General features: G+C 41.9%; 2 protein-coding genes across 2 annotated transcripts; both read right to left on the bottom strand.

Moving 5' to 3' along the window:
• Window positions 1-134: 134 nt before the first annotated feature.
• On the bottom strand, window positions 135-11,444 carry klhl2 (kelch-like family member 2). Its single transcript, XM_034591094.1, has 15 exons — window positions 10,971-11,444; window positions 8,184-8,303; window positions 7,950-8,056; window positions 7,693-7,814; window positions 6,151-6,313; window positions 5,843-5,952; window positions 5,602-5,718; window positions 4,580-4,729; window positions 4,356-4,473; window positions 3,461-3,658; window positions 3,254-3,355; window positions 2,305-2,433; window positions 2,025-2,165; window positions 1,793-1,936; window positions 135-1,693 (listed from the first exon to the last, which is right to left on the bottom strand). Exons 1-15 carry the CDS (start codon window positions 11,036-11,038, stop codon window positions 1,665-1,667), a joined length of 1,818 nt encoding a protein of 605 aa, XP_034446985.1. The 5' UTR covers window positions 11,039-11,444; the 3' UTR covers window positions 135-1,664.
• A 1,401-nt stretch (window positions 11,445-12,845) lies between these two features.
• med28 (mediator complex subunit 28) lies at window positions 12,846-16,190 on the bottom strand. Its single transcript, XM_034591168.1, has 4 exons — window positions 15,998-16,190; window positions 14,077-14,143; window positions 13,501-13,613; window positions 12,846-13,271 (listed from the first exon to the last, which is right to left on the bottom strand). The coding sequence occupies exons 1-4, from the start codon at window positions 16,154-16,156 to the stop codon at window positions 13,068-13,070; spliced, it is 543 nt and encodes a 180-aa protein (XP_034447059.1). The 5' UTR covers window positions 16,157-16,190; the 3' UTR covers window positions 12,846-13,067.
• Between the last annotated feature and the right edge of the window lie 434 nt (window positions 16,191-16,624).

The raw sequence follows: 16,624 nt of genomic DNA, 5'->3' as shown, positions 1-16,624 counted from the left end.
AGTTATCCCCATAATGCCAACTTTTGCACACTTGTAACCAAGGACATGATTTATGCAGAAGTTAAATAACACAGCCTGTTTGACATTATAATAAATGAGTTATGGTAAAACTATTAAAATATCACACACACAGGTTCCATTTCAATGTTTTACTGATTTGGCAAAGTTTTAAAAACAGATTATATCATTTCACAGCTTTAAATACAAGAAGCATATTTATTAATGATAATATAAAACAAGTAATGAAACGTTTTCAAAGTCATTAGCCTACATGACATTCCTCAATACACTGACAAGAAACAGCGATACCAGTTACTATTATAGCAAGTTTTCAATAGTAGGAGGAAGAAGGAAGAGAAAGAGACTGAAGAGAAAAAAAATCAAGAGTAGGTTTGGTCACTTTCCAGAAAGAGAGAACAGATCAGTAGAGTAATCAAGAGAGACGGAACAGAAAAAACACTGAAATTGGCACATTCATAGTACGTCAGGGTGTGCAGTAGTTTATAGGGTTGCTACACCGAAAGGAGAAGAGGGTACTGTCGAAGGATACGAGGTTCAGAGACGGGGACCATGCAGTGAGTTCAGGCTGTCGTTGTCGTCAGTGGTTAGAACCACGGTAAAGACGGCTGCCAGGTGACGGCAAAGCACTCGTACATCCAACTGTGTGTCAGCTTCTCCCTCTGTCTGTCACTGCAAAAACTCAAAACAAGGCTTTTCTCCTTCTTCAGAAGAGTTCCAGTGAAAGTCTTGGGTTTTTCTTTCCGTTTTTTTGCTTTAGAAGAAAAAGAAATGTACATTTTCTGCAGCTGCCTCTCACACGGCCGTTCTGAATTCATGCGGACTAATGCAACCGACGCGCCGACACTTTAAGTCTGCTCTCCAAATGTGTTTCTCTGTCGCAGGGCAGCGGCCGAGTCCAGCCGCGCTCTGTCCGGTAACAGCACTCGAGGCTAAACAACGGAGAAGAGAGGGGACGGGGGCGTAATTTGACATTCAGGCACTCTTGAACAGCAACACTGCAAAACTGTAAAAGGTCAGAGGTCAGACGGAGTGCGCTCATGCGGCGTCACCACACAGATGCACACAAACACACACATGCTCACATGTGCAAGCAGTGGAGCACCATTAAATGCAAGCACGCACACACACACACTCGAACACACGTCTCAGGAGGATACAAAAAAAAACGAAGGAGAAACAAAGATTTTAGACCCAAATGTTCGTTCTTGGCCTTCCTCTCCCATGGATCAGAACAGTGGTCTTCCTCGGTGCTGGTTCGTGTTAACATGAGTCATGTTAAAGTCCCTTTGCAGTTGTAGTAGCTTGATTTCAGTAGCGTTTCAATGGCACTGCACCGGTTCAGTGGTGCTTCAAACTGCTTAGTCCAGTCGCTGCTGCAGTCCTGCCAGGAGGGGGATTAAAACACGGGTTCCATTCCCCCCGTCAGTTACAGCGCCCCCCCTGTTCAGGTAAGTGCAAAGATCTTCATCATCATCTTCTTCATCGTCTTCAACAACAACACTCTTGTCATTTCCTTCATCTGCGTCAGTGCCTGTGCGAATGCTGCCCAAATAACCAAGCATTGGCATCATAAACAGATCCAAGATCAGTATTCAGCAGGAGAATACATTCTGCTCCGAGTCAGCGGCGGGTGTCAAGAGCAGTCATAAGGGCTTGTCAATCACTGTCACACCTGCAGGTTAAAACATGTATATTTATTATGATGGTACATCACTGATGCCACACATAATGAAGTTTTCATACATACCACACAAGGAATGTGTGTTCACACCTGCATAACTGCGTCCGGTGCTCATGCAGGTCGGCAGCAGTGTCCACTTGTCCGAGTTCTGATTGTAGAACTCCACGGAGGCCAAATTACAGCTGCCGTCATCTCCCCCCACCACATACAGCACGTTGTTCACAGCACACACACCTGAAAACACACACGTACACAGAATGAAGGAGGGGGGGGGGGACACCTCACACCTCAGGACGTCTGACGGACAGACCGTCGTACTGACCTGCGTTACGTCGACACATGTTCATGTCTGCTACCTGTCGCCAGCTGTTGGAGGTCGGATCGTACACTTCACAGCTCTTTCTCACCAATGGACCGTCGTGTCCACCCACAGCATAGAGTAAACCTTTTAACACACCTACACCTGAGGACGCATTGGAAACATGGTCAATGGCACAATATACATCTTCTTCCCCTGTTTCTTTAATGTTGTTTTAATATGTAACCATCACAGTATTGTTTGGGATCTTTGATGGTAGATCAAAATATGTTTTACAACCCACCTGCTCCACTGCGTCTTGTGCCCATCTCAGCGATGTAGTTCCACGCGTTAGTTTTTGGATTATAAGCTTCTACTGTACTCAGACACTGTCTGGTCGCTCCATCATAACCTCCGACTGCGTATAGGACCCCTGACAATCACACAAAGAAGATATGTGACTCAGAAAGAAAGAGGCGGTGGACTAAATACCAGAAACATGTTAGTACATTAGCCATGAGGGGATTTAAAATGTGTGAAACCAAGTACTCCTAAAAGTATTTTGGTATTTAAGTTTTTCTTAATTTCATAAGTTTTACTTTATGGATTATACATTTATTTCTCCTCGTCTTATATTATATTGTCCGTCTCTGACGCTTCTCTAGGTTATTTCTTTCATTTTCTTCTGTAAAGCACCTCTGTAAACATCTGTTTTGAACAAAGCTAAAAAGATTTAAAAAGTGGGTTAGTTAATGAAGTGTTTCTCATTCTGTGTACATGAACGTCCAGTTCATTATTCAGATAATACAGATAGTTTTTCTTGAGAATTTTTTGATTTACATACTGTATTACTGCTTTTTTAAGTATTTGTGGAAAAATATACCTGCAATTTAAACAAAAGAAACACAATGATGACTAAACACAGTAATCACAAGAACAACTTCACCAACATGAACAACATAGTATTTTGGATAAACTACTATAAGTGGAGAACAAAGAAATCAATCCAATTAAAAATTTTGAAATTTTTGTAAACTTTAAGTGTATAAATTATATAGAAAATTATACCCAATCACAATATTAGCAGAATTCCATCAACATCTCTGTGTCAAAACAAAAATACATGAGCTTTACACTTTAAGTTGTATTTATAAAAGGGCTACAGTCTTATATTGTCGGGTACGTCTATTATTTGGTCCAAACATCTTTGTATATCTGCTGACTGTAAAAACCAAACCAGGAATTATATTCACCATTTACAACTCCCACTCCCACACTGCTGCGCCGGGTGCTCATGGGTAACACATGGAACCATTCGTCTGTCTTAGCGTTGTACGCCTCGATGGTGGACAAACCTGCAAAACCACAGAAACAACCACATCTTGTATGATTCTCTGCAGTTACACACCTGGTTTATCATCATGTTTCAACATCACAGCCACACACTGACACAATCATACCTGTGCTGCCATCAAAGCCTCCCACAGCGTACAGGAGTCCGTTGAGCACGGCAGCGCCGAGCGTCGATCGCCGGTCCTGCATGCTGCTCACGCTGGTCCAGCGGTCCATCATCGGGTCGTAACAGTCGACGGTCCGTACACGCAAAGAACCGTTGAAACCGCCGACTGCGTACACACAGCCGCCCACGTACACCACACCTGAAGACACCGACAGAAGAACATTAACAAAAATATCTACAGAGACACACATAAACAGCCTGATTCATGAAAAAAGCAGAAGGAGCCTCGGTTGCACAACTCATTATTAATGTCACCAGGTTAAAAAGACTGAAGTGAACAGTTTGTAGCCTCTTCCAGTTAAAAGACGCATTTCTAAACTGAAAACATCGACAGGCCGACAAGCTGTTCTCCATTTTCACTGCTGAGAAATACAGCCGTCTCTTATTTTTACCTGAATTGAAGGGCATAACATAGGGTCCAGGTGATGCTTATCATGATGAGGTATTTGGGTTGATGTGGATATCAATCACTGGCAAACGTCTACCAGTGCAGAACGGGAGACGGACTCCAGGGTTAATTCGAGTCAGTTAACTGGTGTTTACTTTATTTGCTCTTTAATGGAAACGGTCTGCGGTGGTTAGCACTGTCACCTCACAGCGAGAAGGTTCCTAGTTTGAATCTGGGGTCTTTCCGTGTTGGGTTTGTATGTTCTCAGTGTTTCTGTGTGGGTTTTCTTCAGTTTCCTCTCACAGTCCAATCACATGCAGATTGGAGTTAGGTGAATTGGAGACTAAACTGTCTGAAGGTGTGAATGTGATTAGTTGCTTGTCTCTGAATGTTGGCCCTGTGATACACTGGTGATGTGACTTATATTATGTTACTTAGGCTTTCCTACCTGCTCTGCACCTCCTGGTTGGGAGTTCAGCCACCTGGTACCATCGCTGCTCCTCAAAATCGTAACATTCAACACTGCGGATCGCCTTGGGAGCCTGGCCTCCGACCACCACCATCACCTAAGAACAACCAGTGACAGTAACATGATGGACTGTGGATCAATTAGGGCCTTGGCCGGTTTAAGTCCTCTGCTCAGTGACTCTTAGTAGGTGACTGTGTTTGTACCTTCGGGCAGCAGGCTGGAGTCCTCATGCGTGTGCGTGCCGTCTTCATCAGAGCTCTCTGGTCGGCCGGCAGCAGGTGATACTTCATGGCCTCAATCAGGTAATCTTTACAGGCACTGCTGTTCTTAATCAGACACTCCTCCTCCACCCGCTGACACACCCGCACAGTGAGAGAGGAACCAATCAGACAGCAGCGTCTACAGAGATATTCTGATATATTGTTAATATAGATATTGTGACACATATTTAAACTATAAAAAAAATGAAACACAGGCTTACATGACAGAAATAAAGATCACTGAACCATTTAAAATCATTTTCCTATTGGACTCACTATACTGACTCACAAACAACAAAATTTAGTTTTTTTAAATAGTGAAGCACATGAAGAAGTATATGCTCTCATTCACGTGTTCTTGGTGCAGCTAAAAAAACTCAATGCCCCTAAAAGTGGTGAAGGCACAACAGTCAACAACACACACACACAGAGAATTCTCATCATAACAACCTGTCGTCTGTGAGAGGGAAGCAACTGCAAAAGTCACTCTGTGTTCATAAAGCTGATTCTGATAGAATATAAAGTTGTTGCAACAATGCTTCAATATGGATGCTGCTGCAAAAAAGTTACAAATACTAAAGCACGGAGGATTCACACACGTTTTCAACCGGGGACACAAAGGATCTTTATAGTTACAGTTCGGCAAATCAGTATCAAACTAAAAATATGGTCATAATCTGCCCTTCTGTTCCTGAAGTATGGGTTTTGGAATAATGTGCAGAAAAGAAAGTGAACGTTATCTTGCCACAGTGAAGGTGACCTTTGACCCTTTAGGAAATGGACAAGTCATCACTTCTCCATCTGATCCTATTATCTATCATCTATCTATTCCTGAAATATCACCTTTACCAGAATGGGACAGACAGACATAAAAACCTTAATGCCTCTGTCCACCCCTGTCGACAGCTTGAAACTGACATGTGTTGAATAAGAGCTTCGACAAAATCAGACGTAGCCTCTCGTACCTGCACCAGGTATTCTCTGGAGAGGAGTGGCAGGCGGACGTGCTCCATCAGGTGAGCCAAGTGTTCCTGGCGCACGTCTTTGTCATGGTTGACCCAGGCTATGACTGCTTCAAAGACCTGTACAAGAATGAACACACCTTTAGCACTTCAGCGACAGAAACAATAATTCTGGTGGTTAGGACACGCTGAGCAGGGTGTGTGTGTGTGTGTGTGTGTGTTGGGTGTGTGTGTGTGTGTGTACCTTCTCTTCTGTGGGGATGGTGAGCTTGTCGCTGGCGATCAGGCTGGACACTTGCTCCATGCCCAAATTAAGGAACTCCTCACTCCCGACCACCTCAGCGAAATGTTGCTCTGTCAGCAAAAACAAGAGATGGAAAATAAATCTTTACGATTACAGATTTTCGCTGTTCTCGTTCTGTCCCACATCCTCCAGGACACACACACACACCTGTTTCAGTGGAGCAATGAAAAGCAGTTACACACACACACACACACACACACACACACACACACACACACACACACACACACACACACACACACACACACCTGCGTAGCTGTTGGCCTGTGCGAGCAGCTGAGAGCAGGCGTGCAGGTCAGCGAAGGCTCGTATTCCCAGACAGTTGGACGGATGAAGCTGAGAGCTCAGAAACTCACAACAGGCCTTTTTCACCTCGTTCAGCTGGAGCAGGCCCGCTGCAGGCAGCAACGCCTGTCACACACACAGACACACACACATTAAGTGGTAGTTATGGCACTGAATAGAGCAAATGATTTAAGTCGGTTGATCATAGGCTCGATCGGGCAAAATGTCCTCTACAGATTTCCTAAGCAAGACACAGAAGTGTTTAATTTGAGGCTGCTGCTGTTGTAAGACCTGTTTGATAAAATACATGGTCTGTGTCATGCACTGTACAATAAATAACAAGAGTAAAACTCAGAAATTACTTTTCAGTTTGGTTTTCGTCTTTTTAACTTTCCAAAAAGACATTAGACAAGGCAAAAGTTCAAAAAGTAGAAGAGAGGTGCGTCAAACATCATCACCATTTATCATGTGAAATAACTGGATACTTGTGAATGTTTATTTGCACTAAAGTACAGTGGCCCTGACAAAACCCCAACAACAAATCACAAAAACCCAACAGCTTTCATTGCTGATTGGATGGATGCACTGTCCACATGTTTTTGTGATTTGCACTTCAGGGCCACCATACAGAAGGGAATTGATTTTTCCTTCATTACAGCAGCAACCTGATGTCGAAGAAACATCCATGCACTCACTTCTGCAGGAAAAAGCCTAATGAAAGCATCTGATCAGGAAATATTCCTCTATCACGTTGTAAATTGTTGGACAAATTTGTTCAGTCCAACCAATGCTACACAGCAAATGGTTGCGATGGAGTGAAATTAAACTAGCAGGAATACAAAGCTTGAAATTTAAAGATTCCAATATTTAATTATTTAACGTGACATAGTTTGTCCAGGCTGTACCTGGATGTACTCTGCCTCTCGGCCAATGTCAGCAGGGAGGTGGTGATGCAGATGAGAAGGATAGAAGGATAGTTTCACTTTAATACATAGAATGGTTAGGTATCAAACATGTGTAAACCAGTGGGTTTAGCACGTCTGGAGATTTAGGTTTTTTATAATGGCATCATTTTCTGGAGTTATTTGTTAAACCTGCTTATATTGAACCAGGTCACCACTTGCGATGCACCCACTGCTTTCCAGGAAGTTTAATTACCCGTTTATTTTCTCATAACTGACCAGCAACAGGTGAACTACGAAGGTTTTAGCATCATGTCAGGTAAACATGTTTACAATTTTAGACCTTAACCTCATGACCTAATATGCTATTTATTTATGTATAAACACAGCCATTCATGTGACAACATTAATTCTAGGAAACTTAAGAGGTATAACAGCAATTTAGACCCTCGAAGTTTGGAGTTAATTTATTATTTCAATATTTATGTTAAAATAAATGAGTGTGTCGATTGAGAGAGAGTGTGTGTGTGTGTGTGTGTGTGTGTGTGTGTGTGTGTGTGTGTGTGTGTGTGTGTGTGTGTGTGTGTGTGTGTGTGTGTTTACCTGCACGTTATCCTCTGTGACCTGTATCTCTGCTGTGTAGATGTAGTCCACCAGCAGGCCCAGAGTCCAACCATCCATCTCCTTTATCCTCACTCTTTTCGCCCTGCTCTCGGCCATCTCCCCTGTTAGTGCACACGCAGACACACACACATGTTCGCCATCTACTGCCACAAACATAATAACTGTGTACTGTGCTAATCAGTGTTAAAGGATCTAAAAACATGTGTCTTGCGGCGAGGATAGAAGATCGTCCTTACCCGTGAACATAGCGTGGAAGTAAGGGCTCCCGGCGGCCAGGACCACTCTGTGAGCAGCGATCTCTACGTCCTCCGCCACTATGGTCACATCACACAACAGATTCTGGCTGTATTCACATGCAGGAGATGGAGACAGAGGGAGGAAACATGTCCAGTTAAATGTCAGACGGAGGGACACAAAGGATTTGAGGAAGACGAGACAAGAGACAGAATTAAAGACGGAGTTTGTCTCACCTGCGCAGCTCGTTCATGACTTTGAACGCCTTCCTCATGTGCCGGTGGTTGAAGGTGATGGGGCCTTGCCTCTCGACTCCATCTTCTTTGTCCACACCGTGTGGACAAAGTCTAGTGCACCTGAGAGGGACAGTGCAGACATGAAGCAAACACACAAACACGCACAAGAAGAGAATCCGTGACAGTGCACACGGAGATGATTTTGTTGCTACAGGACAAAGCAATAACACTGCTGAGCAAGCACGGGTCACTCGAGGTCTCCTGATACATGGAAATCAGAATGAGGACATCTCAGAGTGTGTTATGGTTTTCACTCCAGAGATTGTGTTAAGATTGTCGTCCATTTTTCTGAATTATGTTTGCAATAATTTTAACCCTGCTTACATCTGTTTCTTTATTGTGAGCAGCTTTATCTGTCAGCAACTGCAGCTCTGGATTCCTACAGTTCAATATTTGCTGTCTCTGATTTACAACATTGGTTAAAGGGGGTTTCTTCCCCCAAATGACATGAAAAAAACATGCGCTCAGTGGCCACTTCATGGATTATCAATCAGACAGAGCCAGGAAGCTGCCTGGGTAACACAGACCCTCAGGTTAACTGGGTTTCAACTGGATTCGGTCCTTTGATTAGTTATGGATCTAAAATACAAACTATGTCCAGACCAGAATTATAATCTGATGTTGTGGAGATGTCCTGTGAAGGGTCCCCGTGTCTAAATCCCACTTTAATTATTAGTTTGTATTGTGCTCAACTGGTATATTTATCCCCTAAAGTGTTGATTAATCAAATTATCTCAAACTCATTGAAGATAAAGTCTTACTGATTTCTCGGTTGGCCTTTCACAGACATATAGGTATCAGAGTTTATGTTTGCTGACATGAAACCTTTAATTTTACAGAATAAAAAATGCAAAGGATGTGTACTTATCTACATATTTATTTCTAGATATTTATAACAAAGTTTATGGTTGAACTGTAAAATTTCAAATGCCTCAATTGCACTTAAATTCATATATCAGGCAATAGAATTTCGTACTTTTCAATATCGACATCAGCCCCAAAAAGTTGTGGGCTACAGGTATGGATTTATTTCATCATCATATAATATGCTAATTCTTTTCTTAACTTATTATTCATTTCACATTTAATTTAGAAATGCCTGAAAATATGAAAACTGTCCATCCCTCTTCCCCAGAGACCAAGTTTAGATTTTCAAAAACACTGTCCAACAACCCCAGTCCCAAAGATATTGATTTTACAGTGACATTAAAAAAGAAAAGTAGTAAAAAAAATCTGAGGGGCTGAAAACCGATATTTGTGGTCATTTCAGGTTGAAAGATGATGCAAATGGTTACAGACAATGTTTCGATTAATCAAATAACTGTTGCATCTCTTCACTGGATGATTTCAGCGTCATGAGCACAGAGTTTAAATCTTTGACCTTTTTAAAATACACCGCAGCACCTCGTGGGACACTCTGTCTTTGGCGGAGCTGCTCTCGGTGTGTTTCGGTCTGAACTGACTCAGTCTGCAGAACAACCTTGACCTATTACACATTGTTTGAAAGCTTTTTCTCCCGATTCCATCTGTGAAACCCGTGAATCCTCACAACTGCCACAGCTGTTGACGCAGAACCGGATCAAATGTTTTGCCGTGAAGGCTCTTCAGTGTTTTACCTTCCGAATAGACACGCGACACATTAATCACATTTAAAGGACTTTTTAAAAACTATATATTGAATGGATGGGATGGAGTTGTGATGTGATCTGCTCTTGGATTGAATGCAGGCTAATGCTTATCCTGATTGACTCATTCAATGTGTGATTGTTGTTTGACGTGGGCGATGTGGGTATCTCTCACATTAACTACAAAGATAAAAAAAAGAGGGGTTATATATGAGATTAGATTTTTTTTACCTTCTTCCTTTTCGAGCAAGTATTTCCTTATTTAAATATCTTTCACTGGGATTAGATTTGTACTTGTTTTCTTATTTATATACAACTAAAAACCTTATATACCCTTTTGTATGCCCCCAAAACTAAGTGAGGCAAAAAATGTAAACTTACATTTCTACTATGTTTGTGCCTCTCAGTGTATTCTGTCTGTCAGGTTGTTTAAAAGAGTTCCCTTTTTACCTTGTGCACTAAAATAAATTATCATTTTAAATACGCGTTGTATGTGAAGTTTAAATCTGAAAACAACTAAAGAATATCTATAATTATCGCAATTTCATTTTCATCAATAGCAATGTAACACAAGAAAATGGAAATACTCAAGTAAAGTAACAAGTACCTCAATAGTGTAAATGAACTATATTCCACCACTGTTCAGCACACGCACACACACACGAACACACACACACGCACACACACCATTCATAATAAAATCATCCATTTAATTATGTTGTTAATGTCAAAATCACGTGGCCCTCATGTTCTGCCACAAGCACACCCACACGCACACTCATACACACAAACACAAACACACAAACACAAACACACACACATGCATTGGCTTCATAACTGTTTAACACACATCCTCTCTACCGCAAACCAAACACCCCCAATGTCCCCAACCAACAGGCAGACCCCCTCCAGCCTGCTGCAGCCTCCCGGAGCCTGGATCCTGCACCCGGTCCCCGGTCCCCACCCCCGGGCAGGGAGCAGACACGCCGGCTGTCCGCTGTCTCTGTCAATGCGGCACCATCAGTCACAAGCAGCCACTGGGAAACGTCAACACACAACCAACACACACACACACACTCACACTGGTTTCTCACACACTTACAGCGGATGACTGTCCATGATTCCGGTGTTGTTCAGAGGCTGCACACTTGGCCCAGCGGCATGCACCATTCCATATCCACCGTGTCGTCAGTGACCGGATCCGAGGCTCAGGCGTGAATCACGGGGACCATCTGTCCAGAGGCGAGACGGGCTGACGGCAGCCGCGATCACAGCGCTGCAGCCCGGCTCCGAGCAACACGCAGCCCGGTGATGACTGCGGTGAGTCTCCGCACCAACACGTTGCGATCCAGCCCGGCTGCTGTACCCGGAGGACTGCTGCCTCTGCCCGCCACACACACACTCACACAACCCGCCGCTGTGTGGACGGAACCAGCCGCCGAGAGACACCGGGTTTATTTTGATTCTGCTGCGGCGCCCCCACCTCTGTCCTCCCGGGTGCGTGTCTGTGTGTGTGTGCGGGAGGCGGACAGACGAGGATACCTGTTATTTTCCAATCGCTGATTAAAACGCACAAACAAGGACATGACGGCAAAGACAAGAGCGGACAAGGTGTCCCACAAGAAACACTGTCTCCCTCTAGCTGTGGAAGACTGTCCGGAGAGGAGGCCAATAATAAGACTAATACTACTAATAATAAGAATACTAATACTACTAATAATAGTACTATTACTACTAATACTACCACAATTAATAATACGATTAAGTCCTAAAATATATATTTTTTGAACACATTCTCTCAAAATCTTGGTCTTTATATATTGACCTAATATTCTATAATTTTTTTCACCAATTTAACCATACAATGATTTTCAGTTTATGCCACAGTCTAGAATATCTCATACCATTTGATGTCAATTGTCACACTTTTGACTTCTCATCTCATAATTGTGATGTCAAAATTCCCAATAACTTATAACATAGTGATAATTTTGAGTTAGTGAAACAAATTCTGCACATATATTGTAAATCAATGATTCCATTTTTACTTTATATCTACTAATCTTATCCCATTGACTCTGTGAATCAAGATTTTTGATATTTCATGTCATTATTTTGATCTCTCTAATCATTTTGACTTCTCTCAGATTTTGATTTCAACTGTAACACAATTCCAAATCTAAACTTTTATCATAACTCTTCCTCTAGAACATATTATTTTGGGGTCTGCTAACAACAATGGTAATCTGTCAAATCCCAGTTGGTTTCATGTGAAGAGCCTCATTGTGTAGAAAACTTTGTCCGCAGAGTCCGTCTGTTGTGATTTGTGTCTGGCTGTACTGTTGGCGTGGACAGGCGAGAGCTGTGAAGCTGGAGGAACAAGTCTGTTAGGGTGTGAAGACACTGACTGGATTAGAGACACCAGGCTGTCAGAGGCCTCAGTCATGGCTTCACTCATGTCAAACATCCGTCATGATATGAAACAAGTCACATGGAATCAAAGCTGCAAGCAGGTAGTTGTTTTTACCCACATGATAATTTTTGCTATGATGTTGTGCAAATAAAGTTATCATTAAAAATGAGACATCTTAGTTATAAGTGATACTTTTGCAGATATTTAATGAGGGACAAGCTTTGGTGATTAGACGGGGTATTTCAGTAAATTTGCACATATTTGGGAAACTCCAAATTATACAAAAATAAAGTATTGTCAAGCTCTATAAAAAAAAAAAAGGCTCCACTTCCCATAATGCACTATGATAGCATCTACTTCCCTCTAAGTGGCCATGTCTGATATCATCAGGATTTATAACAAAGGACTTCCAGACCGTTTTCACAGTCTGGTAAACTGCCCTTCATGTGTGAAATTGTTGGAATGCCCCTTTAAAATTCTACAGCCAGAGCTAGATCCTGTTTTCAATGATGGAACTGTCAAAGAGTAGAAGCAAGATAAACACCATTAAAGCTTCAGACAAGATTCAAAATACTCACAATTTGTATTTTATTTTTTACAGTATAAAAAAAAAAATATGTTGACAGCAGAAATATTTACATGGATCAAAATACTGAAGAAACATTGAAGTTTGTGAATGAACGAATGAATTCCCTGCACAGTAAACACCTCTCTTCAGTTTCCTCACAGGTTGACAGAGGGCATCACACGACGTCCATGGTGCTGTGTTCTTTCCTTGAGTTTGTATTAGTTTGGCTTCAGAGGGGCGGGGGGCAGACTGGCAGAGGCCTGCTCCAGAAAGGCCAGCGGTCCAGGGGGAGGAAGGTCCGAGGGTTTGCGGTGTTGAACGCTCACATCCTCGAGCACTTGTTGCCAGTGGTGCAGTTTGGACAAGTGCTTCTGAACCAGCAATTCTTTCCTCTGTAGCTCGTTACGTAACTCTGACACATCCTGAAGTGAGAAAAAAAAAATGGACATGTGAAGAGACAGATGATAATTTAGAAACACTGAGATAAAGGCCACTAAAATCTGGATTTGACGCAGGTTGTGGACGTCAGTGAGGGTTTTGTGATACCCCAGAGTTTGTTTTGTGTTTCGGGAAATAGTTTGGCAATCTTTTTTAAACCCAGGAGGTCGTGGAAAGGACCAAATTATAACGAAAGTCAGTCCAATACTGTACCTCTTTCACCACCTGCTCTGGCTTCTGCACAGATAACTGGAGCCTTTTCTGTAGGAAGAAGCACTCCGTCTGTCGAGCCACGTCCAGAAACTTTTGTATGCACTGATCAACACCTGCAATCAACAGATACATACACAGTATTCAACAAAACGAAGTACAACACCATATTTTGGTCGAATGAAAACAGACAGCTGAAAAAGTTCAGCGTGTTAGATCTTGTGCATAATTTGACAAATGAACATAACCTGAAATACAGCTTCAGCAGTGGTTGGGAGAAATAGGAAGAGTCATACTATTTACATATTTGTTTATGCAATCTGGCCTTAGAAATTAGAGAGAACCAGTTTTATTTCAGTTGGTTCTAATATAGATCTTTTACTATGGTTTTTCAAATACGTCTTCTTATTGAAATGTACTAAATGGATGGTATTTTGTGATCACACTTATATAATTATAAGTAACAAATACATATATACTGAGCAGGGGTGTAGTCATTTTTTTAGACATTGTAAACCAATATTAAGTCTATAATATGACCAGAAGTTCAACGAATAAAACCTTCAGGACTTCGCTCACCAGTTCGAATCTCCTCTTGGTCTGTTCCATTAACGTAGTCCTGACTCACCAGGGATGCAAAACATGCCTGCAGAAAAAAACCCAGAGAGCAACGTTAGTAAATCAGCCTTTTTCTATACGAGTGTCTCAGTCCTGCTCACTGAGCACAGTCCTCTAGTTAACTGACTGGAGGTATTTGAGGACAGATGTCAAAAGATGTTTAGCCATGAGAATCTTGTCCCCCTTGAATAACACCAGCTTTCAAAAAATCATTACAGCATCGAGAGAGAAACCAAGATATTAATCTGCTGCTATAACAGGCTTCACTCTAATGGAGGAGGTTTTCCAAAAGACTTTAACAGGGGGACAAAGTAATCTACTCCTGCAAGAGCATACGTGATACTGGGCACTGATGATGGGTGATTAGATCTTGCTCAGTCTGCATTACATACATACAAAGCTGCTTGTGGGGAACCAGCGTCTGTGACCTTGTCTGGCTACAGTCTGGCTGTTGTGCCCTTCTGTCTTTTGTTCTGCATTAATCACAAACAGGCAGGGGACACATATATTTGTTTCATTCCATTAGTTAAGGTCAGGGCTCTGAGGATCTTCTACACTAGGACTGCCGCTGACAATTATGATTGATCTTCTGTTTGATTTATCATCTTGTCAATAAACATTTTTAAAAGAGTAAAACATGACATTGTTCAAGATGATTTAAAACAAATATTTGTAACTGTCTTGTTATGAGTCATAAACACCGGAATATTCAGCTTACACCTTTAGATCTAGAAATCCAGATTCTGACTCACAGGAATCAATCGCTGCAGATCTATTTGGCGCAGAAAATGAGAAGGAAGATTTCTTTGAATTCAACTGTCAATTAAATTAAATGTTTTAATCTATAGTGTCAAAACATAACGTCTGCTTCCACCGGTCTGGTTGAGTGGAGAAAAATAGGGGAGAGAGAGAGGGGGGGGGGGCGAGGACAGAGAGACCAGGAACAGCTGTGTAACGTTTATATTAAAGCTCTGTCGGACTGGTTGTTACACTGAAAATAAATAAAAGTGATATTCATACAAATAATTATGTTTGTTGACTTTTTCACGTGGAAGAAACTTTAAAATATCTAGAAGCCTTGTCCAAACAGGAAAAAATAAGGAAAAGGCCCAGGACAAAAGTAAGTGGACAGAACCATAATGTGTGAATGCGATTGTGCAAAGTGTTAGAAACCAGATGTGTTGGTGTTTTATACATTTCTCTGTGTAATAAGAACAATCATGTTAGTTCTTATCATCCTAACTTTCCCTCAGGATCAATAAAGTATCTATCTATCTATCTATCTATCTATCTATCTCTCTGTATATACACCTCTCTATCTGTATCTCTCGCTATACCTCCCTATCTCTCTATATAACTCTCTATCTGTCTCTCTCACTCTATCTCTATCTATCTATATCTCTCTGTATATACACCTCTCTATCTGTATCTCTCACTCTATCTCTCTATCTCTCTCTATACCTCCCTATCTATCTTTCTCTATATACCTCTCTTTCTGTCTCTCTCTCTCACTCTATCTGTCTGTCTCTCTCTCTCTACCGTTCTCTATATACCTGTCTATCTGTCTCTCTACCTATCTATATCTCTCTCTATAGCTCTCTATCTATCTATAACCTGTGTGAGAGTCGTTGTGTTCTATGCTAGCAGGGTTAAAGGCGAGATACAATGTTTTGGTAGCTGTAAATAAACGTGCTAAAGCCTGAGGTTTGACAGTGACTCAGCATTAACGCTGACAAACACTCAACATCTGCATTTATCTGAGTTGAGTCGCTGTGAAATGAGGTAAAATGTGTCTCAGCCCTGCATCAACACCGGGGAATCATCTCATTAACAGCAGTTAGCACACGCAGCTAACGGAAGCTAACACACAACTTCCTCCCACCTCGAACGAAGCCTCCAGTTCGTCCACCAGCGTGTTGCTGCCCTGAGTCCGGGCAGCGGGAGCGGGGAAGCCCGGCTGTCCCGGTCCACCCGGGCCCCCGACGGGATGAGGACCGGGCGGCTGCTGACCGGGAAACATCCCACCCATGGACGACGCCATCTTGATCTGAGAGGGATGCTTGTTGCTGCCCGGTCTGCACATGCGCACTGGTGTGCACGATCCTTCTGGACAAAAGTATGTGGACAGACCAATATCAGGAAATATGTCATAAATGTGTAGTTTCTAATCTTTAGTTTATGTTGAAATATGGCTTAAAAGTGGCTGATTATCCTATATGTTAATTTTTGGAAGTTGCACATTGTGGTGCTATTGAATTGTTTGTTTTGTCCAACCAACCAATCATTCAACCAACCAACTAATCAATCAATCAATCAATCAAACAAACTTCACTTCATTCAGATAAGAACAAACATGATATTTTAAAGCTGTTATAACAATTTTAAAAAATGAATGATAGAAAAAGGTAGATATATGGGATAAAACATTTAATAATATTAACAAATAAGAATAAAAGATGTTGCATTTAAAGATTTCGACACTTCCGACCTTTCAGTTGAATCATCGTTC

Source organism: Hippoglossus hippoglossus, chromosome 1, assembly GCF_009819705.1.
Source record: "Hippoglossus hippoglossus isolate fHipHip1 chromosome 1, fHipHip1.pri, whole genome shotgun sequence".
Classification (NCBI taxonomy): Eukaryota; Metazoa; Chordata; class Actinopteri; order Pleuronectiformes; family Pleuronectidae; genus Hippoglossus; species Hippoglossus hippoglossus.
The sequence above is the reverse complement of the archived record's forward strand: the minus strand, read 5'-3'. Positions and strand labels throughout refer to the sequence as shown.

Bases quoted from the DNA above. Each gene is read 5' to 3' on its own strand.
- klhl2 (XM_034591094.1), bottom strand. From the start codon at position 11,038: ATGGTGCATGCCGCTGGGCCAAGTGTGCAGCCTCTGAACAACACCGGA. The intron at 5,719-5,842 runs GTACACACACAC...ATTCTTGTACAG, and splicing joins CCATCCCCACAGAAGAGAAG to GTCTTTGAAGCAGTCATAGC. The intron at 1,937-2,024 runs GTCAGTACGACG...GTGTGTTTTCAG, and splicing joins CATGTGTCGACGTAACGCAG to GTGTGTGTGCTGTGAACAAC.
- med28 (XM_034591168.1), bottom strand. From the start codon at position 16,156: ATGGCGTCGTCCATGGGTGGGATGTTTCCCGGTCAGCAGCCGCCCGGT. The intron at 13,614-14,076 runs GTGAGCGAAGTC...TGTTGATTGCAG, and splicing joins CCAAGAGGAGATTCGAACTG to GTGTTGATCAGTGCATACAA. The intron at 13,272-13,500 runs GTACAGTATTGG...TTCTCACTTCAG, and splicing joins CAGAGCAGGTGGTGAAAGAG to GATGTGTCAGAGTTACGTAA.